Source organism: Mirounga leonina, unplaced genomic scaffold, assembly GCF_011800145.1.
Source record: "Mirounga leonina isolate KUSES-001 unplaced genomic scaffold, KU_Mleo_1.0 Mir_165, whole genome shotgun sequence".
In the NCBI taxonomy this organism is placed as follows: domain Eukaryota; kingdom Metazoa; phylum Chordata; class Mammalia; order Carnivora; family Phocidae; genus Mirounga; species Mirounga leonina.
The window spans coordinates 41448589-41474276 of record NW_023270415.1 but is presented as its reverse complement, the minus strand read 5'-3'; the positions used below and the strand labels follow the sequence as shown (position 1 = coordinate 41474276).

Below are 25688 nucleotides of genomic sequence, written 5' to 3'. Positions count from 1 at the left end.
AACGACTGAGCCACCCAGGCGCCCCAAAAAGTTCAGTTTTGTGTATCGTTTGTGTATGTGTGTGTTTTCTATATATATTTTTAAGTATAACACTATTCTAAGTACAATTTAGAAATCCATTTGTCATTAATTAACATACATGTGCTGTCCTCAAAAGTGAAAGATGGTGAATATGAACATTTTTTTCTAAAGTATATAAATCTATGTTGAATGAAGTTAATGACAAACCTTATGTGGGCAGTCCTGAAAAATTGAAAGGTTATCTAATCACAGTTTTTTTTTGTTTTGTTTTGGTTTCTTTCTGACCTTACCAAGTAGAAAATTTGATAATATTGAGTAAATATTGTAAATAGCGTGTGGACTTTTTTCTTTTTCTTTTATTTTTTTTGAGAGAGAGAGCATGTAAGTGGAGGGTGGTCGGGGAGGGACAGAAGAAGAAGGAGAGAATCTTAAGCAGACTCCCTGCTAAGCATGGAGCTGGAGGAGGGGCTCGATTTCATGACCCTGAGATCCTGACCTGAGCTGAAATCAAGAGTCGAACGCTTAACTGACTGAGACACCCAGGCTCCCCTGACTTTTTTCTTTTTAATCTTAAATTTTATGTGTGATACCACCAGTAAAGGTATGGGTTAGTAAACTCAACTTCTCATATAGGAAATAGGTTTCTTCCCTGTAGTGTGCCTTTATAAAAGGAGGGCACACAACATCTTCAAAGGTATTATTAATGCTTTACTTCTTATTCTGGGTGATGGGTACACATATGTTTTATTTTTGTTCCTTATATCTTTCACTTGAGCAATATATGCTGTATATATGAAAGAGTTAATTTAAAAACACATAGGAAAAATACTCAGATGTACATAGGTGTAATCCTCATGGAGAATTGTAGAACCAAGGAGAGACATGACTGCTATTTTCAGTTTCCTTAGTCATTCCTAAAAAGTGTCTGGAACTGGCATATCACTTTTTACATTACTTTAGAATGCTTTTCTTAAAATAGTTTTGGTGATAAAGTATGGATGTTACAGCATAGCTTCTAGGAGAGTTTTTTTCTTCTCCGTTATTCCACTCAATTTTTTTTTTTTTTGAAGTATAATTGACACACAGTGTACATTAGTTTCAGTCGTACAGCATAGGGATTACACAACTCTATATGTACAACATAATGATTGCACAATTCTATACAGTTATGCTGTGCTCACCAAAGTATAGCTACCGTGTCACCATACAATGCTATTATACCATTGACTATATTCCCTATGCTGTACCTTTCATCCCCATGACTTATTCATTCTATAACTGGAAGCCTTTAACTCCTACTCCCCTTCACCCATTTTGCTCATCCTTCCATACCCCTCCCCTCTGGCAACTACCAGTTCTTTATATACTTATGAATCTGTTTCTGCTTTTTTTGTTTGTTCATTTTTTTCTAGCAGAGTTTTGAATTCACTTGTGGGAAATGGTATATTTCATTTGTGATTGTTTTATAAGCAAAGTTTGTTGTTATTTTGGGATGATAGTGATTACTTTTAATTTTATAAAGGCAAATTAGGAAATTGGCAAAATTTAAAATTCATGTTAAGAGAAATGTCACTCAGCAAATGTCCCTGTTAGAAATTAATACATTTGTGCGTGCTTTTTGTGGGGTGTGGGAGGTGGTGGTAGCATTAGATGAATAAACACTATTTTATTATTTGTTAGTTTATAAGCAGTCAATTTTACAATTTTTTTTTAATGTTGTAAGTTGATGGTCCTGTTTAAGCATGTAAACACTTAAGTTTTTCAGAAACCAAGTAACTAAGAATGGTCACTTCTTATTTCTAAGCCTGTATGTAGCCCATTCACATTTCATGTTAAGGCTTGTTTAGAGAATTAGACATAAGTTTATCCCTGTATGAAATTTAGATTATTGAAATCAGTATGAATCTGATAATGTTCTTCTTTGAAAAAGAATACCTCTATTTCCTTTGTTATAAAGACTTTTTATTTTAAAATATTATATTATGAATGACCTCTTTGTTTTTAAGAACTTGGCAAGTGGCTTGAACCTCTGAAAAACCTTAGATTTGAAATTAACTGCATCCCAAACCTGATTGAATATGTTAAACAGGTAAGTAAAGCCTAAAAGTGCCTTGATTTTTTTTTTTAAAGATGATTTTATTTAATTTAATTTTTTTTTAAGATTTTTAATTTATTCATTTGTCAGAGAGAGAGAGAGAGCACAAGCAGGGGGAGAAGCAGGCAGAGGGAGAAGCAGGCTCCCCGCTGAACAAGGAGCCCGATGTGGTGCTTGATCCCAGGACCCTGGGATCATGACCCGAGCCAAAGGCAGACACTTAACTGACTGAGCCACACAGGCATCCCTTATTTGTTTTATTTTAGAGAGCGAGAGTGTGTGCACATGAGCAAGGGGAGGGGAGAGGGAAAGAAGCAGACTCCCCACTGAGCAGGGAGCCTGATGTGTGGGGCTCCATCTCACAACCCTGAGGCCATGACCTGAGCTGAAACCAAGTCAGATGCTTAACCAAATGAGCCACCCAGGCACCCCTTAAAGTGCCTTCATTTTATGGAACTGTATGGTTCCAAATATAGTAATATTGCATTAATGTATATAATACGTGTATATATACAGTATATATAATACTATATATATATAATGTATATAATACAGTAATTGTTAAGTGTATTTGATTGATTTGCTAGCCTTATGGTACAGATTGGTATGTGTATGTAGATGGGTGTGTGATGGTGTGTATATGTGAATACACTTGCACACAACCCTGTGTATTGTACTACTTTCCACTACCAAATTCTGCCCTATTTTTTTTCTCAAATTGGAGTAATATCACCTACCATTTTGATGATCTTTACAACAGCGTTTTAAAGTTAAATGCCCTGATAATTTAATGTATAATTGTTTCAGTTAAACTTTGGTGAAAAAGAACTTCCTTCAAAATTTTTAGGTGAAAATCAACAAGAGTCAATTCTAGATAATTACAATGGGAACTAGTTCTAAATTTGTTAATTTGGGATGGTCACATCTACAAATAAAACATTCATAAAAGTTGAAATTCCTGTATCATAATAGTGCATTTGAAAAATTCATGTAATTAGTAATTTAAAAATTCATTAAAACTGTTGCATTGTTAATTAGTTTTAAAAGTATAGTATAGGAAGAAGGACTAATAAAGGTGGTCATAGATGCATAAAAAATTTTAAGCTAGAGAGACAGAATTGGACCTTGAATTATTTCCTCTTTCATTTAACAGATGAGCTGTGTGTATATGTGTGTGTGTATGTGTGTGTGTAAGTAAAACATCTTGGTTTTGGAGTTGAAATGTGTGTTATTAAAATAGCAACTAAGTACTGTTTGGGTATATCTGCTTTGGATTTTTCTTTACTGACTTGTCTGTCCTTATCTTCTCTTTTTACTCCCTCTTTCCTAAGAGTACTTTTACCTCCTGTGGTGCCATCATATTCTTCTGTGTTCCTTACTCTGTGCCTCAGATGTCATTTAGAGTTTCTCATATAGTCAGTCTTTTATTTGGCAGAAGTACAATAGATCCTATAAATGTAGATGGTCATGTGTTCAGGGTACTTGTGCATGGTCAGGAGAATGTATAAGGTGTCCAATAAAGATTATATGCTTGGGTAAAAGTTTTTAACCAATAAGAAATTTAGCTCTAGAAATTTAAATTACATGCTGTAATTAAAAGAATTTTTATTTTTATTTAAATCCTTATCCATTAATTATAGTTAATAATAAGAGATTCTCATTCCAAGATATACCAAAAACAGTTGATCTGAGAGTGAAACTTCTCTGTGTGCTCCATGCTGCTTTATGTAATTTGTGGAATTATTGTGGAAAGGCAGCAAGGAAGAAATAGAAAAAATGTATAGGGGAAAGGAATTTTCTTTTTTTTTTTTTTAAGATTTTATTTATTTTTTGGAGAGCGAGCGAGAGAGAAACAGCATGAGAGGGGAGAGGGTCAGAGGGAGAAGCAGGCTCCCCGCTGAGCCGGGAGCCCGATGTGGGACTCGATCCCAGGACCCTGGGATCATGACCTGAGCCGAAGGCAGACGCTTAACCATCTGAGCCACCCAGGTGCCCAGGAATTTTCTTATTTTTCTTTTTAAGTTTCTCCTCTGAGGGTTAGCAGCTGAAATAGTAACATTTTAAAATTCTTCATAAAAAACTTCTTCAGAGTTTTTTCAAAACCATCTATGCTGCTCTGTGGAAACTACAAAAACAAAGAAACTTACACATAACTTATTTGTTGTCAGGAAACATAGCATGGGCAGCTGCTAAGGACATAGGCAATTGTATTTCTTTTCCCTTTAACCATGCCCTAACTGGTCATCGCAACCAGATTCCTGTGGTATCTGCTTTGAAGTGTATGTTATGTAGTGCTAAAACATTCCTTGTTGCTTCCTTAGTTTTGAAAGAGGTTTAGTACCCACAGGGCTTTGTAAAATCATTTTTGGGAGGGAGGGTATATAGAAAGAGTATATGAAAAAGAACTATTTTAAATTCTTAATACAGGGAGTCTCATTCATTTTTGTATGTTACTTTCATTTTAATCTGTACTTTTTAATATACTTGAACTTGGCAATTATTAATTTTATAAAATAACCTTTATAAAAACTTCATTAGTTTTTTTTTTTTTTTTAAAGATTTTATTTATTTATTTGACAGAGAGAGACACAGCGAGAGAGGGAACACAAGCAGGGGGAGTGGGAGAGGGAGAAGCAGGCTCCCCGCAGAGCAGGGAGCCCGATGTGGGACTCGATCCCAGGACCCTGGGATCATGACCTGAGCCAAAGGCAGTCGCTCAACCGACTGAGCCACCCAGGCACCCAAAACTTCATTAGTTTTATTCATGTTTTAAATTTACTTAAACTTAAAATGGTGTAAGTACTTAACATGAAACTCATATTTTTAATTAATGCCTTCTTGGGAATTTTTTCTTGATTCATATCCAAGCACCAAGAAATTAAACTTTCTGTTCATTTTTATTTTTAAAGAATATTGATAATTTGATGACCCCAGAAGGAGTTGGCCTTACCACTGCCTTGCGTGTTCTCTGTAATGTGGCATGTCCACCACCTCCTGTTGAAGGTAATATGGCTATTATACTTTAAAAACTATTCTTAAATCCTAGTATAAATGCTATTTATTAAATAAAATATTAAAAAATCTTAACTAATTATTAACATATAAGTAATTAGTTTTTTTTCCCCTTATCCTATATAAAGGTCAACAGAAAGACCTGAAATGGAATCTTGCCGTTATTCAGCTTTTTTCTGCTGAAGGAATGGACACCTTTATTCGGGTTCTACAAAAATTGAACAGTATTCTGACTCAGCCTTGGAGGCTCCATGTCAACATGGGGACTACCCTTCACAGAGTTACTACTATTTCAATGGCTCGCTGCACACTCAGTCTTCTTAAAACAATGTTAACGGAACTCCTGAGAGGTGGATCCTTTGAGTTTAAGGACATGCGTGTTCCTTCAGCACTTGTGACTTTACACATGCTCCTGTGCTCTATCCCTCTCTCAGGTCGTTTGGATAGTGATGAACAGAAAATTCAAAATGATATCATTGATATCTTACTGACTTTTACACAAGGAGTTAACGAAAAACTCACAATCTCAGAAGAGACTCTGGCCAATAATACTTGGTCTTTAATGTTGAAAGAAGTTCTTTCTTCAATCTTGAAGATTCCTGAAGGATTTTTTTCTGGACTCATACTACTTTCAGAGCTGCTGCCTCTACCATTGCCCATGCAAACAACTCAGGTATCACTTCCATATAACATGCATCTTATAAATGACTCCAGTAACACTTTTAAAAAAGCCAGTGATTTTGTTACTAAAAAAAACAAACAAACCCACTGCCCTCATCCCCTTCCCCTAAAAAAGACATAAAATAACTGGATGAGGGTGAGATAAAACTGAAGCAAGTTGGTCATTAAAGAAATATGGGGGCAACATTTTAAATAAATTTTTGTTAATGTGAATTTTATTATGCTGTTCTGTATACTTGTACTTTTGTTATTTTTAAAGCCTTTTTTTCCCTTTATCATGTGTTAGAATTTGCCATTAACTAGGTTGGTTCACCAATGGACTCTGCTCTACTGACTGCTAACCTGAGAACAATCAGATTTTCTAGATGCATTGAATTCAAGCGAATGTTTAATTGTATAATAGAAAAATGTTTTAAGCATGTAGTAAAGATGTTCTTTTCATAACAGTTCTTCCTGAACAGTTTTTGTGACTATAAATAAATATTAAAAAAAATCTACGTACACATACAATATACTTTTTTAACAGGTTATTGAGCCACATGATATATCAGTGGCACTCAACACCCGAAAATTGTGGAGCATGCACCTTCATGTTCAAGCAAAGTTGCTCCAAGAAATAGTTCGCTCTTTCTCTGGCACAACCTGCCAGCCCATTCAACACATGTTACGGCGTATTTGTGTTCAATTGTGTGACCTTGCCTCACCAACTGCACTTCTGATTATGAGAACTGTGTTGGATTTGATTGTAGAAGACTTGCAAAGGTATTTTCATTTTGCATTAAAAATTTTTTCCTCAAGTTATTCTTGATACAGATACATTTTTTTTCACTTAGAATTTGGAAATCAGGGTTTAGAATGCTTAGATAATATATATTACATATAAATATATACATATATACATATACGTGTATGTATGTATATGAATATATGTAGATTATTTTTAATTAGAAAACAATTTCATGTGCAAGATACCTTGAAAGTCTTGATTTTGGGTGTTTGAAAGGTGAACTATGAAGTACTCTGATTTAAAGATACTGAAATCTGAATTTATAAAATTTTATAGTAATTGTAAAATTCCAGAGAGTCGTCATATCCAAGGAATGAAATGTTTTATACAAGATTTGTATATCATAATATGTGTTGAAAAATAAATATTAGTTAAATAATGCCCTAAAATTAAGTATATTGTTTACTAAATGTATTGATTTTATTTCAGCACTTCAGAAGATAAAGAAAAACAGTATACTAGCCAAACCACCAGGTTGCTTGCTCTTCTTGATGCTCTGGCTTCACACAAAGCTTGTAAATTAGCTATTTTGCATCTAATTAATGGAACTATTAAAGGTGACGAAAGATATGCAGAAATATTCCAGGATCTGTTAGCTTTGGTGCGGTCTCCTGGAGACAGTGTTATTCGCCAACAGTGTGTTGAATATATCACATCCATTTTGCAGTCTCTCTGTGATCAGGTATTTATGGTTATTTTATAAATTCTGTGTGTTTGTGTATGGTTGAAAAGCTTCTCTTGATATAAATCTTGGCTGTGAACACAGAGATCTCATCTGTTGTATTAATCCGGTTGTTTAGGGAGATCAGTTTGACTAGTGAACCAACAATAAAATGGTTTGGTGCTTCATAGCTTTCTTTAGGTTTGTATTTCACAGGTTTCTCTGAAGTCTCTTTTTCTTTATGAGATTGCATCCTTGGGTAGTTGCTTTATGTGCCACTGATTTCTTTGGGGTTGGTTATGTCTAGTATTTTCATTTTCCTGCCACTTATACACAGATTCTTGAATTTTATAGCTTTGTGATTGGTTGAATTAATAATATCATGTTCTCATTAGGACAACTTTTGAAGGTATCAGAGACGACTACAGTTTTAGTGTGTTTCAGACTACTCTGCTTACAGATGTTGACTATAGTATTTCTGCCTCTCTATAATATTGGCTTCCAGTTTATAATTCCATGAGTTAATGATAATTGTTTTAACTTTTAAAGCCCATTGTGATTGAGATCTTTGAAGATTTCTTTGTCTTTTTTTTTAAGATTTTATTTATTTTAGAAAGTGCACACACAAGTGGGGAGAGGGGCAAGGGGGAGGGAGAGGGAAAGGGAGAGAATCTTAAGCAGACTCTGGGCCAAGCATGGAGCCTGATATGGGGCTCAGTGCTGGGCTTGATCCCATAACCCAGGATCACCACCTGAGCCGAAACCAAGAGTCAGTTGCCCAACCAACTGAGCCATCCAGGTGCCCAAGATCTTTGAAGATTTCTGTACATATTGGTACTTTCGCTTATCATAATGCTCCTGCTATCTAATCATCAGATGTGATTTTTTTTCAGGCAGAATATTTTTAATAGGATCCCATGTTGGAAGATTATCTTTTTTCAGCTGACAAAAATCCAGTTTGGTTACATTTAACACTTAAATCAAGAAGAAACATTTTTGGTGTGACTTGTTTTCACGAAAAGGGGATCTGATTGAAATAGTTTGGGACCTGGTAGAAAGGATATTTAAAAGTCCTTATAACTTAAAATGTCCTTTTGACTGGTGTTATATAATCCACGTCGGGTTTTATGACTAATCTGAATGACACTATAGCACCCTAGCTGCCCTGTTCACATAAACCTCATTCTTGGCCTCATCTTATATATTTTCCTTCTGATTCAAACTTTGTTTTATAGTTTTAACCCATGTTGAATCTTAGTTTGCGGTATGTTGAAGTGATTAAGGGCGATGAGACATACCCAAAAATGTTTCTGTAAAATCTATTTTATTTACTTTTATAAAAAGAGTGGTGGGAATTTTTATTGTTGGTTAAACTTGCTTGAGCATTGAAAAACTTGAATTTTAAAAGTATATAAAAACTGGAGGAAAATATTTACTTGGAAGACTGCTTAAATGTTTATTTGCTCCATCCATTTCTTTCTGTGATGTTTTAAATTCCAGTATGGATATGTTTATTTATTTATTTTTAAGATTTTATTTATTTGACAGCACAAGCAGGGGGAGCAGCAGACAGAGGGAGAGGGAGAAGCAGACTCCCTGCTGAGCAGGGAACCCGATGTGGGGCTTGATCCCACTGGGATCATGACCCAAGCTGAAGGCAGATGCTTAACCCACTGAGCCCCCCAGGCACCCCAATATGGATATGTTTATTAAAATTTATTTCACTGAGGGGCACCTGGGTGGCTCAGTGGGTTAAGCATCCAACTCTTGGTTTTGGCTCAGGTCATGATCTCAGGGTCATGAGATCAAGCCCCCCTACCCCCCACAATCTGGCTCTGTGCTCAGCAGGGAGTCTGCTTGGGATTCTTTTCCTCTTCCTCTCCCCCCCACCCCCAGCTCACATGTGCTTTTGCTCACTCTTTCAAATAAACAAATACAATCTTTTTAAAAAATTTTATTTCACTGAACGATTTCTTTATAAATTAAAAAAATATTCAAATGAATCAATAATACAATGATTTAAAGTATTTTAGTACCAAAAGTAGTTCACTTAACCATTTGAAGATAGAAACTACACTCACTGTGACGTGGAAGGAAAAATTTTTAGGGGCACCTGGCTGGCTCAGTTGGTAGAACGTGCAACTCTTGATTTTGGTGTCATGAGTTTCAGGCTCTTTGGGCATAGAGCCAAATGAATGGATATGACGTTCTTCTAAAGTAAAAATATTGTAAAATGTTTGTCTTTATTTCTTTAAGTGTATATTTTTGTATCACCTTTTATAGAAGAGCAAAATGACTTCTTTGTGTTTGAATTTATATTTAGCATAGGAAGGTAACAATATTTTGATGAGGTAATTACTAAGTATTAATTGGTATGTATTCCTAATATAAAAATGTGAATTGATGGTCATAATAATGAAAAATTTTTCCCCTACTCCTCTCCTCCTTCACAGGACATTGCTCTTATTTTGCCAAACTCTTCTGAAGGTTCTATTTCTGAACTGGAGCAGCTCTCCAACTCTCTACCAAACAAAGAACTGATGGCCTTAATCTGTGACTGTTTACTGGCTATGCTAGCTAACTCTGAGAGCAGTTACAACTGTTTACTGACATGTGTCAGAACAATGATGTTTCTTGCAGAGCATGATTATGGATTATTTCATTTAAAAAGGTAATGCTTAATTTAATATATTCTTGGACTTAATTTTTTACTGTCACTCCTCCCCAAATTGATTAATTCATAGCTAATTATAGAAAGTTGGAGATATGATTTCTTTCATGTGGAGAAATTTGTATTTATGGAAAAGGTTTGTTAGCAGTGAAGTGTGCTAGTAATAAAATCTTCAGGATTAAAATTATAAATTGAATAGATAGACAAATTAATGTGGTCATCTTACAGTATTTAAGAAGGGAATCTTACTGTTCCAGGGATGTTTATTCCCACTATATTTGCTTTGTTGATATATTTACCTGTAGTCCTTCAAAAGTGATGATGGTGCGGTACTATGGACCCTAAAGCTAAAAGTACTGATTCTGTGTTTTTTATTCTGTAAGAGGAATGGCTGAGATAAAATTAATTTGAGATAATTTAAACCTCAAGTATAATTTCTGCTCTAGTCTCTCTGTCCATGCCCTAATCTTTTTCTTCTCTAGGAAGGTAGCTGGATACTGTGTAGATTTCCTTGGGAATTTGTAGAAGTATGTAGGATTATGAGATAGAAAGGAGGAAGAAACATACGTTTGTGCCTCTCATTAATTCTTACAACATTGGTTGAAAACTTATGTTCCAAATACCGTGTTTGGTTCTGGCTCCTACTTTCTCTACTTCCTTCTGATAAACCTGTCTCCTCATTTATATTCTCTCTCTGTTGGTAGCACCTGCTGAAAATCCAAGTTTTCCTCCTCCTCCTACCCCATCCCGTCTCTCACTATAGTCTTTACATTTTACTTGTGGAATGTCCTTTTTCCTATTGCCTGGGTATTTACTCTATATCCTTTAAAACTCATATTCTTTACCTCCAAGAAAGCAAAAAAACTTTCCTTGATTCCTCCATTCCTAGCTCTTACAAATACCCTTTGTATACATTTGCCATAGCATTATCTGTGATGTTTTTGGCTTTGCTGGATTCATGTTTCTGGCCTTTTTCCTGTCGGTAATCTTTTCCTAAATTGTCTTAACCTATTCCCTTTTCTCCCTCTAGCTCTAATTTTTCTGCTAAGCTCCAAATAACCCATCCATCTATTTGACATCTCTGTTTGGTTGTTTAATGGACAATTCACACTGAATAGATCTAAAGCAGAGCCCTTGATATTCTTGCTTCAAGCATTGTTTCTGTCTGTTCATCCCAGTAAATGTTATCACCATCCACTCAAGTATTTCTTGGTGATACTCACTTTGATCACTTGACTGAGATGCTGTCTGTCAGAATTTTGCACCGTAAACCTAATAATTTCCCACTTTTAATTACTAAATATTTTGTAGAATATATTTTGAGACTATGCAAATATCTTATTTCTGCTTGAAACTTTTGTTCACTTATTTTAGTATTCATCAGTGAATCTTGGGTGTGGCAGTTTTTACTGTGGTGTCTTAATGCAAATTTCCTATTTCTCTTACTCCTTTTTTAATTTATTAATTATCCTGTAAGGAAGAATTATCTCTTTTCCCTCATTTGTGTACTTATTTAGGGATTTATGTTAGTATGGACTTAATGGACATTAATTTTTTCTTTGTATGATAATCTAATGCTGTTGTTACTCATTTTGTTGTTCAACTTGTATCACTGATTTTGGTTCTTCCCATTGGATAGAGCTAGGAAATACATGCATGTGTCCTAACTCATGCATATACACATTTACATTTGTTTTTGTATATATTTATTTGTATGTATGTATTTTTTAAAATGAGTACATACTGACATTTTGACTCCAATATCAGATGTTGATTTTAGTTTTCTCCCTTTCCTTGTAACCTCGTTCGTGTTTCATGTTGTACAGTTCTGTGGATTTTGACAAATGCACAGAGTCATGTGTTTATCACCACAGCTGCATACAGATTCCAGTGCACTACTTTTTTATAGACAACTTCTTTACAAGTTGAGCAACAAAAATAACCACATTTTGGTATTGTTAGTTTTTTAAATTTTAGACATTCTAATAGGTATGTAGGGCACTCCAGTTTTTGATAGGTCATGGAAGTAAGGCTCATTTGCCTAAGGTTATATGTAGAGGCTAGTAATTGGTGTAAACCCATGCTTTTTTTTATTAATCATATTATCTGTCTTTGTATTTGATCTCGTTCCTGTTTGTTGTGCCTTATTCATTTCATAATTTTATAAAGTTCTCAAGAGCAGGAGTCTTTATCTTTCTCTCTTTTGTATTACTTTACCAAAGTCTCCTATGGTGGCATCTCAGAATCCAACCACATCTTTTAAATACAAACACTGCATGTTTAGTGTTAATATAATCTTATTTTCATTTTGACAAATTATGAATTATTACAACTTAAAGGACACAATTGAATATTAGAATACTTTGCCCTTGAAATTCTCTGTTGATCAACAAAGAGCTGTGTAAATGTTTAGAATAATTTTATCAGGACTGTATATTGTCATGATTGATTGTTATGCTTAAATCTGTCAGTATCATGGGTTGACAAACCATGGGCCACAGGCCAAATCCAGCCCACTACCAGTGTTTGTAAATAGAGTTTTATTGGAACATAGTCAGCATTTATGTATTGTTTATGGCTGCTTTCCCACACTACACAAGCAGTTGAGTAGTTATAAGTGAGACTGCTGCTGTGTATAGAGAGACTGCTGTTGTGTTGTATATGTACAAGTGTTGTTGTATAGCCTGCAAAGCATAACATATGTACCATCAGGTTCTTTACATAAAAGGTTTGTAGATCCCCAGCCTATATCCTTGATTTCCTTCTATCAGATTATAGTGCCATAAAGATAGTTATTTTTTGTAGTTGTTACGTAAATCAGCCTTTCTGGTCAGGTTTCTGAGACAGCTATAGCCTCCTTATTTTAGAGAAATCCTCAGGCTGTAAAGAAGTATAAAAATAGGAAACCTCGAAGTTTCTTTTGCTAAGTTTTATATCTTTACATTTGGGGTAAATATTTTCTTTTTTGGGGGAGAATGTTTTCTTTAAGAGCTTGAAGTTTATTTTTAAAAGGAGGTATCTGTAGATATTACCTTGTTAAATGGTTTATGTACATAGCCACACCAAAACATTTTTTAAACGGTGGACTGAATTTTGTTCTGTCTCAACTGGAGATAGTTTATTTCTTATACTAGATTTATACATTCAAATTTCAAGACATATCCTCTCTATTTATTTACAGTTCTTTAAGGAAAAACAGTAATGCTTTGCATAGTTTACTGAAACGAGTGGTCAGCACATTTAGTAAGGACACAGGTGAACTTGCGTCTTCATTTTTGGAATTTATGAGACAAATTCTTAACTCTGACACAATGGTAAGTGTACATATATATATGTATTTGATATTTTTTAAATTTACAAACTTTGTCATAAGTTAAAAAAATCACTTCCATTCAAAAATATCTTAGGATGTGTTTTGGAAGTTTGAACTTAGAATAATGTTTTTTTCTGTGCCCTTATCCCACTATAAATGCAAGTTTTTGATTTATAAAAAAGATGTTTAAGAACAGAATGTATTGAACTCTTTTTAAATTTATTAAGCATCATTAATTTGTAAATACTCTATGACTAGGCTGCTTAGAGAAAAATACTGCCCATAGTGCCTTCATTTTTTTTTTAAAGGTTTATTTATTTATTTTTTAGAGAGAACGCACGCATGAGTGGGGGAGGGGCAGAGGGAGAGGGAGAGAGAGAATCCTCAAGCAAAGTTTCCTCTGAGCTTGGAGCCTGACTCGGGGCTTGATCCCAGGATCCCAAGATCATGACCTGAGCCAAAATTAAGAGTTGGCTGCTTAACCGACTGAGCCACCCAGGTACCTCTAGTGCCTTCATTTTTTACTAAAGTAAAAAATAATTTTTTACATTGAGTTACCTTGCCAGGGACACTCAGAATATTCAAATTTTATCAGTCTCTTAATCAAGTATTTCTCTACAGTCATTTAATTGAACATTTGTTGATTGTGTTTTGGACGTTGATTTTGGAGTGATTGTAAAGTTTATTATACTAGGGTGTTTTGAATCCATCATAGATACAAATTAAAGATTATTTCCCCAACTCTAAAATCTTACGTTAAAATCTAATTAAGAATTTCTCGGGCTCCTGTGTGGCTCATTTGGTTGAGCGTCTGCCTTCAGCTCAGGTCATGATCCCAGGGTGCTGGGATCGAGCCCCGCATCTGGCTCCCTGCTCAATGGGGAGCCTGCTCCTCCCTCTGCCTCTCCCCCTACTTGTGTGCTCTATCAAATAAATATATAAAAATTAAAAAAAAAAAAGAATTTCTCTCATTAGTATTTTCCAAAATCATGATATATGTTGTGGACACAATTCCAGAAACCTTTAATATTTAATAGGCTTGCCTTTAAAAAGTATTTGTGGTCAGATAAGTTTGGAAATATCTCTCATGATGGAACTTACTTATACACATTAGTATAGTAAAAGCTCTAAAAGTTCCTAGATAAATAGAAACTTACTTTACTGCAATTGAATCTAGCTTTTCCAAATGTATTGCCTGCAAAATATTGCATGTGTGTGTATAACGTGTGTGCGAGCATGCAGGTACATATAGCTATTAACATCTGTAGGTCTGTATTCTGTCAACACTGGTTTGAGAAATTCAGCTCATATTTAAGATTTCTGTTTGGGAAGAGTTGTGGCAGACCTGTTTAGTACAGTTCTACCAAAGCAAATATAATATGGGATTATTTCATAAGAAAAAATTAAATTTACTGTAGTGTATTTCTCTTACGCATATAATTTATATTAATATTTCTTTCAGTAAGGGGTGCCTGGCCAGCTCAGTTGGTAGAGCATGTGACTCTTGATCTCAAGGTTGTGAGTTCAAGCCTCATGTTGGGCATGGAACCTACTTTAAAAAAAAAAATTTACTTTAGTTAGTACTTCTTGGCTGCCTGTTGTGTTTGTAGTTATTTTTGTGCCGATTTTATCAGCAAATTTGTGTTTGTTTTGTGTCAGATGTACTTTATTAAAGCGATTAAGTTGACCAGATGCTTTGATTCTGAAAGATCAGATTTTGATTCTGAAAGATAAAGAGCATATTTAATGGTAGGACTGTAGCTACTGTTAGGAATTTTAGAGTTTTTACTTAATGGAAGACTACTTATTAGCTTATTAGTTTTATCACATCCTAAGTGGTGTGTTGTTAATAAATCAGTTTGACAGATTTTCTTACGTCATCAATTAAACAGTTCCTAATCAAAAATCACTAACCACTGTTCATTTTTATTATCCAGGAGCTACTGGGCCCTCAGGACTGCTAATTAATGCTTTTATTCATCCCTTATCAATGTGTTTCCTTTTCTCACCTCTTTCACTGAGAAGATCAAGGTCATCCTGTTTGGTTTCTAAATCCTTTCACTCTCTCTTGGATTCTATCCCTGTTCTTTCTAATCTATTGTTTTCCTCCCTTAATCAGAGGAAAATGCCCCCCCTCCATTGCTTCATTTCTATCTGTGACATAGATCTTATACCTTCTAGTATCGTACCTGGCTCCTTTCCCTCTCCTCTGTTTTCCTCCCCTCTCTCTCTCCTGTCTCTGCCCTTGGCTACTTGATAGAATCTCTGAATATCCAAAACCAAATTCATTATCTTCCCATATACACTTGATTTATCTTTCATCTGCCCTACTTTTATATCATGATCTTCCTTGCCCTTCAAGATAGAAATGATGAAATAATAGTCAACTTTCCCCCTTTTCTTCATCCTCTTTAGCAGCTGTCATTCCTGTCAGTTTTATTCATAAAAACGTTCATATTTCATTTCTTTGTATTTCACCACTATTACCTTAGATTTCCTTCTTGCTGCTGCTTTTTTCATAACACTTTTATTGATATATGATCTACATCTCATAAAATTCACTCCTTTAAACTGACATTTCAGTGGTTTTTAGTGTATTCATAGAATTGTGCAACCATCACCACTATCTAATTTCAGAATGCTTTTAGAATTCCGAAAAGAAGCTCTGTGCCCATAACAGAAACTCCCCATTCCCCCTTTTTCCTAGGCCACGGCAACCACTAATCTACTTTTCTGTCTTTATATCAGTTTCTGCAAAAAGATTGCTGAGATTTTGATAGGGATTGTGTACTGAATCTGTAGATCAATTTGGGGAGTATTACTATCTTAATACTATTAAATCTTCATATCCATGGACATGGCATGGCTTTCCATTTATTTAGATTGTCTTTGATTCCTTTCTAAGATATTTTGTAGTTTTCCATATACAGATCTTGTACCTCTTTTGTTAAGTTTATGGCTCTAAACTGGGAATTTTTGGGGCGCCTGGGTGACTCAGTCGGTTAAGCTTCTGCCTTCGGCTCAGGTCATGATCCCAGGGTCCTGGGGTCGAGCCCCACATCAGGCTCCCTGCTCTGCGGGAAGCCTGCTTCTCCCTCTCCTCCCCACTTGTGTTCCTGCTCTTGTTGTGTCTCTCTCTGTCAAATAAATAAATAAAATCTTAAAAAAAAAAAAGTTAAAAAAAATTGGGAATTTTTTAAATGCTGTTGTAAATGAAATTCTTACTTTCCATTTTTGAATTGTTTTTTGCTAGTGTTTAGAAAAATAGTTGATTTTTGTATATTGATATTGTATCCTATAACTTTGCTGAACTTGTTTTTTAGTTCTAATAGTTTTTTTGTGGTTTTCTTAGGATTTTCTATATACAAGATCATGCTGTCTACAAATAAGATAGTCTAACTTCTTTCTCCTTTCCCTTTCTTTCTTTCTTTCTTTCTTTCTTTCTTTCTTTCTTTCTTTCTGTCTCTCTCTCTCTCTCTCTCTTTCTTTCTTTCTTTCTTTCTTTCTTTCTTTTCTCTCTCTCTCTCTCTCTTTTTTTTTTGCCTAATTGCCCCTGCAAGAACCTCCAGTACATATTGAATAAAAGTAGCGAGAATTGACATCTTTGTCTTGTTCCTGATCATAGGGAGAAGACTTTCAGTCTTTCACAATGAAATACAGTGTTCGCTATGGTTATTCATAGGTACCCTTTATCAGTTGAAGAAATACTTCTGTTCCTAGTTTGTTGTATGTTTTTATCATGAAAGGTTGTGGTATTTGTTAAATGCTATTTGTCTTTTTTTTTTTTTTTAAGATTTTATTTATTTATTTGAGAGAGAGAGAGAATGAGAGAGAGCACATGAGAGGGGGGAGGGTCAGAGGGAGAAGCAGACTCCCTGCTGAGCAGGGAGCCCGATGCGGGACTCCATCCAGGGACTCCAGGATCATGACCTGAGCTGAAGGCAGTCGCTTAACCAACTGAGCCACCCAGGCGCCTAGTATTTCTTTGTTTTTGGAGATGATCATGTTTTTCTCCATGTTCTATTGATGTATATTATATTGATTGATTTTCACATGTAGAACTGGCCCTGTATTCCTGGGATAAATCCCACTTAGTCATGATACATGATCCTTTTTTTTTTTTTTTTTTTTTTTTGATGTATGGTCTTTTTTATATGTTGCTGGATTCAGTTTTATTGAGGAATTTTGGGTCTTATTTTTTTTTTTTAATATTTATTTATTCATTTTATAGAGAAAGAAAGAGCGCTCACCCAAGCAGGGGGAGTGACAGAGGGAGAGGGAGAGAATCCCATGCAGACTCCGTGCGAGCATGGAGCCTGATGCAGGGCTCAATCCTGATGCTGAGATCATGACCTGAGCCGAAATCAAGGGTCAGATGCTTAACCGACTAAGCCACCCAGGCACCCCTGGGTCTCTATTTATAGGGATATTGGCCTACAGCTTTTTTTCTTGTGGCATCTTTGGTCTCATAGAGTGAACTGTTAAGTGTTCTTTCTGCTTTTATTTTTTGGAAGCATGTATGAAGGATTGTATTCATTTTTTAAACATTTGGTAGAATCACCAGTGAAGCCATCTTGACCTGGGCTTTTCTTTGTGTAAAGTGTTTTTGAAACTAATTAAATTGCTTTACTCAATATAAATCTCTTCAGATTTTCTGTTTTTTCTTGTCAGTTTCAGTAGTTTGTGGCTTTTTAGGAATTTGTTCCTCTTCGTTCAACTACATTAACTTGATGGAATATGTTGTTAACAGTATTTCCTTATAAACTTTCCTACATCTGTAAGATTGTTAATGGTGTCCTCTTTTTCATTCTTGATTTTCATAGTTTGAGTCTTCTCTCTCTTTTTTTTCTCCTTTTGGTTAGTTTAGCTAAAGGTTTGTCAGTTTTGTTGTTTTTTTCTTTCCAGATAACCAAATTTTGGTTACTTTGATTTTTTTCTTTTCTTTCTTTCTTTTTTTTTTTTGAGAGAGAGAGAGTGTGTGAGCAGTAGGGGGAGGGACAGAGGGAGTGAGAGAGAGAGAATCCTGAGTAGATCCCTGCTGAGCGAGGAGCCCGATAGGGCTCAATCTCACAACCCTGAGATCATGACCTGAGCCGAAATCAAGAGTTGGACGCTGAACCGACTGAAACACTCAGGCACCCCTTCTTTGATTTTTTCTATTATTTTTCTATTTTCTATTTGTTCATTTCTGCTTTTATTCTTATTGTTTTTTTCCTTCTACTCGTTTTGAGGTTACTCTTCAATTCCTAATTTCTTCAGGTGGAAGGTTAGGTTATTATTAATTTGAGATTTTCTATTTATTTATTTATATGTTTTTATTTTTAAATGTAGGCATTTACAGCTATAAATTTTCTTCTGTACACTGCTTGTAGCATGTCATGTTTTTGGTTTTGTTCATCTCTAAGGATTTTCTAATCTCCCTTGTAATTTTTTCTTTGGCCCATTGGTTATTTAGGGGTGTGTTTAATTTTCACATAGGTGTGACTTTTCCAAATTTCCTTCTGTAATTGATTTCTAACTTCATTCCATTGTGGTCAGAGAGCATACTTTGTTGAGGCTTGTTTTACAGAATAGGGTATGTGCTATCCTGGAGAATATTCCATGTGCCTTTGAAAAGAATGTGTCTTCTGCCACTGTTTGGTTGCATGTTCTATACATGCCTGTTAGGAGTAGTTGGTTTATAGTTGTTGAAGCCTTCTGTTTCCGTGTTGATTTTCTGCCTAATTCTACCCACTACTGAAAGTAGGAGACTGAAGTCTCCAACTATTATTGTTGAAATGTCTATTTCTCCCTTTACTTCATCAGGTTTTTGCTTCCAGCATCTTGAGCTCTACTGTCAGGTGCATATATGTTCATGTTTGTCTTCCTGATGGATTGATGCTTTTGTTATTATAAAATGTCTTTCTTCATCTCTAATAATAACTTCTGTCTCGTAATAACTTATGTCTAAACCTTTATTTTGAATTATTGGTATAGCCACTCTAGTTCTGTTTTGGTTATTGTTTGTATGGTATATATATTTTTTCTACCCTTTTACTTTCAATCTGTTTGTATCTTTTAATCTAAAGTGTGTCTCTTGGGGCACCTAGCTGGCCCAGTTGGTGGAGCATGCAACTATTTATCTCAGGCTTGTGAGTTCTGCTCCATGTTGGGTGTGGAGCCTACATAAATAAAGTGTGTCCCTTGTAGATACCATATGGTTGGATGGTGTTTGTTTCTTTTACATTCTGCCAATTTCTTTTGATTGGTATAATCTATTTATGTCTAATTACTGATAGGATTTATGTCTGGTGTTTTGTTATTTACTTTCTACATAACCTTTTTTCTCTTTATCTCTATTATATCTTGTGTTAAATAGATATTTACTACTTTGCATTTTAACTTTTTTTTTTTAAGATTTTATTTATTTATTTGAGAGAGAGAGAATGAAAGAGAGCATGAGAGGGAGGAGGGTCAGAGGGAGAAGCAGACTCCCTGCTGAGCAGGGAGCCCGATGCGGGACTCGATCCTGGGACTCCAGGATCATGACCTGAGCCGAAGGCAGTCGCTTAACCAACTGAGCCACCCAGGCGCCCTTAACTTATTTTTTTAAAGATTTATTTATTTGACAGAGAGAGAGAGAGGACAAGAAAGGGGAGCAGCAGGCAGAGGGAGAAGCAGGTTCCCCCCTGAGCAAGGACCCCGATGCAGGACTCAATCCCAGGATCCTGGGATCACGACCTGAGCTGAAAGCAGACGCTTAACCAGCTAAGCCATCCAGGCATCCCCATTTTAACTTTTTTTGTTATTTCTTTTGCTTTTTTTTTTTTAAGTTATTTTCTTAGTGGTTTTCCTGAGTACTACATTTAACACCTTAATTGAATACAATCTGCTTCACGTTAATACAACATAATTTTAATAGTATATAAAAAAATGCTACAGTATAGCTTTATACCTCATGCAAATTACATTTTTATACATTATGAGCCCATCTACACAGTTTTGTCATCATTGCTTTATTTTATTGTCTTGCAGTTCAGATAGGAGAAGAAGAGTTATGAACAAAAATAATGTTACTATTGCCTTTTACCTATATATACTTCACTGACATTCTTTATTTTTTCATGTGGATTTAAGTTGCTATTTAATGTCCTTTCATATCAGTTTGAAGGATTCCCTTAAGTATTTTTTGTGGAGTAGGTCTGCTAGTGAATTCTTTTTTTTTTTTTTTTTTTAAATCTATGACTGTCTTATTTTTCCCTCTTTTTTGAAGGATAGTTTTGTCAGTTATAGAACTCTTGGTTGATAGCATTTTTCTTTCAGCACTTCAAATATGTCTTCTCTCTAAATTCTGGCTTAGATTGGTTTCTGATGACAAATCAGTTAATCTTATTGAGGATCCCTTTTATTAGCTGAGTCACTTTTACTACTTTCAAGATTCTCTGTCTTTGGTTCTTAATAGTTTGATCATGATGTGTCTAAGTATGAATTCCTTTGAGTTTATTCTACTTGGATTTTATTGGTCCTTTTGGAAGTATAGGTTAATGTTTTTCATTAAATTTGGAGTGTTTTCAGCCGTTATTTCTTCATATATTCTTTGTGACTCTTCTCTCTTCCCTCTTTCTTTGGGATTCTTATTATATGTATGTTGGTGCTCTTGATGGTACCCGGCAGGTCTCTGAGGTTTTGTTTGTGGTTCTTCATTCTTTTTTCTTTCTCTTCGTTAAAGTAGTTCATCTCAGCTGACCTATCTTCAAGGTTGAGCCCCTCTACTGAATTTTTTATTTCAGTTACTGTACTTTTCCACTCCACAATTTATAAATAGGTTTTAAAAAATTAATTCTTATACCTTTATTGATATTTTCTTACAGAGTATTTTATCAGCCTTCTTTCCAGTTTCCTTCAAAACATTTACTTCTCTCATATATTCTGAATAGTTCTGTGGAGTTCATATCTTTCTAAATCAGACCTCAGATCATGTCCCTCCATCCTACAGTAACTTTTGGTGTCTGTTGAATAAATTCCAAACTTTTTAGCATGGCATTGAAGACTATTTACTGTATGACCAAAAAGCTGCCTTTGCAACCACTTCTTCCTTAGAAAACATTTTATACTATGCCATCATCCTTAAATCTCATCTATATATACACATCTCTTAGCTTTTGGTCTCTCTCTCTCTTTTTTGATAAAACTAATCTGTTCATAGTGCCTGTTTAATTCATCCCACTTTGTGAAGCCTTTGAGATCACTTTTCTTTCTGTACACTTTAAAGCATGTTATTAGATTTCTTTTTCATAGATCATTCACAGGCCTTTTTACCATTTCCCATCCTACTTTCTGAATAGTAGCTCACTTAGGTCAGGAAGCATATCTTTCTAGCTCTTTCCCAGAGTACTTGTACAGTGTCTTGTATGATCTAATACAAGCCTTATATTTAATATTTATTTATAATTATACTACATAAATATATGTATTTATAATTAACATTATATTTAATATACAAGCAATATATTTAATATGAAGCATTGTGTTTAATACAAATAGCTGTGTTTGACAAATGAATACAATTTGATTTGAAACTGTATCACAGACAAATTTAATAGAATTTTCATTTTCATTTTCCTGAAATAATTTTGTAGAGTATGGTTTTAAAAATCTTCTTTTTTTTTTTTTAAGATTTTATTTATTTATTTGACAGAGAAAGAGACAGGAGAGAGGGAACACAGGCAGGGGGAGTGGGAGAGGGAGAAGCAGGCTTCCCGCCGAGCAGGGAGCCCGATGCGGGGCCCGATCCAGGACACTGGGATCATGACCTGAGCTGAAGGCAGACGCTTAACGACTGAGCCACCTAGGTGCCCCGGTTTTAAAAATCTTCTTAAAAATTCTTTATTACTGGAGTGCCTGGATGGCTCAGTCTTTGGGCGTCTGCCTTCAGCTTAGGTCATGATCCCATGGTCCTGGGATCAAGTCCCACATTGGGCTCCCTGCTCAGTGGGAAGCCTGCTTCTCCCTCTCCCGCTCCCCCTGCTTGTGTTCCCTCTCTCGCTGTATCTCTCTCTCTGAAATAAATGAATAAAATCTTAAACAAATTCTTTTCTTATTATTTCTAATAGTAGTTTGTGTACAGAATATTTCAAATTGTGCTAAATTCAACCCTAGATTTTGTAAGATGGCTTTTAGTACAAAGTAAGTGAATTAAAATGTAAAATGCATTTTATTTTGTTCAAAACTATTTCTGCTCATAATAATGAAAAAGAGATAGTATGGAGAGATGAAAAATTTGCATTGTTCCGAATATTTTAATTCATAGTTTATTATCCTCCTTTTTTTTTAGATTTTTTAGAGCAGTTTTAGGTTTACAGCAAAATTGAGTGGAAGGTACAGAAAGTTTCCATATACTCCTTGTTCCCCCATCTCCCCCATGCACAGGCTCCCTTACTATCTCCTATTATCCTCTAATATCCCTTACTATCAACCTACTCACCTACTGCATTGCAATGATATATCGATGGACTTACATTGACACATTATCACAATCCATACCATTATCCACATTGACACACTATCATAACCCATATCAAAGTCCATAGTTTATATTAGGGTTCCCTTGGTATTGAACATTCTGTGGTTTTTGACAAATGTATAATGATATATATCTACCATTGTAGTGCCCTGCACAATAATTTTACTGCCTTTAATTTTCTGTGCTCCACTTATTCATTCTTAACCCTTGGCAACCACTGATCTTTTTACCCCCTGCATGGTTTTGCCTTTCCAGAATGTTAGATAATTGGAATCATACAATATATAGCAAGTCTTCCATATTTTTTCATGGCTTGATAGCTCTTTTCTTTTTAGCGCTGAATAATATTTTATTGTGTGGCTATCTTACATTTTATTTATCCATTCACCTAGTGAAAGGCGTCCTGGTGGTTTCCAAGTTTTGGTGATTATGAATAAAACTGCTATAAACATCTATGTGCAGGTTTTTGGGTGGATATAAGTTCTCCCCCCTTTCTTTTAACTGATTATTTTAGTCTGTTGTCTCTGACCTTTAAAAATAATGACCATTGTAATATTTTCTGATTCACCTACACTAAATCTTTATATCTCTTGGTGAAAGTGATATGAATAACAGAGTGAGGAAAGAAGCAGATACCTTGATAATTTGTAATCTGGTTAATATACTTATTTCTATAAAATATAGTTAGTCTTTTAATTTGTCCATTTTATCAACATTTAGGAGACAGTTCCTTTTTTTTTTTTAAAGATTTTATTTATTTATTTGACAGAGAGAGACACAGAGAGAGAGGGAACACAAGCAGGGGGAGTGGGAGAGGGAGAAGCAGGCTTCCCGCTGAGCAGGGAGCCCGATGCGGGGCTTGATCCCAGGACTCTGGGATCATGACCTGAGCCGAAGGCAGACGCTTAACAACTGAGCCACCCAGGTGCCCCAGGGGACAGTTCCTTTAAAGAGAACCCTGTATAGTCTGTTTCTGTCAGTGCACTCTGATTTATTTTTAACTCATTTTCCTTTATTTAAAAAAAATAAAACATAGGCTAGACCATTGTCAACCTATCCTTTACCCTCACCTTCAAATAAAGCAAATAAAACTCCTATAATATTTTATTGAATTTCTCATTAAAACTATATACCCTCTTCCTTAACACAACAGTAAGTGACTTCCTCAGTCTAGTGTTTATGAAAGGTACATATGTGCTTCAGGCATAGTGTCAGTTTGAATGGGAATCTATTAAGAATAATTTTCATTTGGGGCGCCTGAGTGGCTCAGTTGGTTAAACATCTGCCTTCGGCTCAGGTCATGATCCCAAGGTCCTGGTATCGAGCCCCTCATCGGGCTCCCTGCTCAGCAGAGAGTCTGCTTCTCCTTCTTCCTCTGCCTTTCCCCTCAGCTTGTGCTCTCTCTCTCTCAGATAAATAAATAAAATCCTTAAAAAATAATAATAATGATTTTCATTGAAATGTGTCCAGTTATAAGACATAAATTAGGAACTCCAAAGAAAATTTTTATTTTTAATGCCTATTTAAAAATACTAAATCCTGCATCTAGATTGGTGTGTATAGTCTCCTCTAAGAGACTATATTCATTTTGAGCCATTTAATGTGGGGTGCTTGGTTGGCTCAGTTGGAAGAGCATGCAACGAACGCTTGATCTTGGGGTCGTGAGTTCAAGTTCCATGTGTAGAGCTTACTAAAAAAATAAACTTAAAAAAAAAATAAAATGGGCACTGCATGGGGAATATAGTCAATAATATTGTATTAACTTTGTATGGTGACAGATGATAACTAGACTTACTGTGGTGGTTAGTTCTCCATGTATACAAATATCAGTTCACTGTTGTATACCTGAAACTAATATAATACCGTATGTTAATTACACCTAAATGAAAATAATAAAATGGGATTGTGTTCTAAAGATTTGGAACTACTTAAGCATTGTATCACATGTGACAATGTGGATAGATTTATTTTCATGAACCAAGATTTGGTTTGCTGGATGAATTTTCTAGTATTAAATTATTATCATGCCAAAATTCATATTATTATATGGCTTTTTAAAGCAGGAAATATTAACTTTTTTCATGACAGAATATAGCCTTAAATACGGTAGTTACTGTTTTCTTTAGTTGTTTGTCTTAACCCCAGAAAGATAAATTCAGGTTCTATCAGTTCTTTATTATAGTATAGGCATTTTATTGAGTATCAATTAGTATGTTACATGTCCTGCAAGTGCCATTGTATTTGCATTGGATATTTTTGTTGAGAAATCTGGCTGCTAATAAATTGAATATGTGTGCTTACCTATTTATTATGTGAGTCTTATTCAAAGAGACGTATTTCAGCCTTGAGCTGACTAAATCTTTCTTAAAACTAGCCATTTGTACTGATGTAAAACCAAAACATGGAGGGGAAGATTGCAGCAAATGGCTTAAATATCTGAATAAGTTTGGAAGCATCTTTGCAAATTTCTCTGCTCTCAAATTTAACTTGTGTGTGACATTTACAGGGATGTTGTGGAGATGATAGTGGTCTCATGGAAGTAGAGGGAACTCATCCATCACGGACAATGAGTATTAATGCTGCAGAGTTAAAACAGCTTCTACAAAGCAAAGAAGAAAGTCCAGAAAATTTGTTCCTTGAACTAGAGAAGCTTGTTTTGGTAAAAAAAGAAAAACAAAAACAGAAACAAGATAAAAACAGCTCATTCCCAAGATACATTTTCTTTTCTCTTTGACTAGTACAAGTTTTTCATAGTGACCTTTTTAAATAGTGAACCCTCAGTTGGATGCTTATAAAGTTTGAAATACTCTTTGAATTAATAATTTGGGGTGAAGTCCTCCATACTATTATGAATCTTAAGGAAGAAGGCAGTAGTTTTTGAATTATCTATTGTTTGAATGCAGGGCACCCCCTGTTACCATTCTTTAGAAATAAAATGACAAGTG

General features: G+C 35.0%; 1 protein-coding gene across 3 annotated transcripts in view; it reads left to right on the top strand.

The window, feature by feature from the left end:
- Nucleotides 1-25688, top strand: part of VIRMA (vir like m6A methyltransferase associated) — a 63605-nt gene that overhangs the window by 31030 nt on the left and 6887 nt on the right. For 2 of the 3 annotated variants that reach the window (XM_035011541.1, XM_035011540.1), the window contains exons 11-18: nt 2028-2110; nt 5026-5119; nt 5257-5801; nt 6336-6571; nt 7026-7278; nt 9711-9928; nt 13110-13242; nt 25250-25402. In XM_035011541.1, the coding sequence (XP_034867432.1) occupies nt 2028-2110; nt 5026-5119; nt 5257-5801; nt 6336-6571; nt 7026-7278; nt 9711-9928; nt 13110-13242; nt 25250-25402 (1715 nt within the window). The remainder of the gene's footprint in view (nt 1-2027; nt 2111-5025; nt 5120-5256; nt 5802-6335; nt 6572-7025; nt 7279-9710; nt 9929-13109; nt 13243-25249; nt 25403-25688) is intronic. The other variant, XM_035011542.1, reaches the window with a different exon arrangement.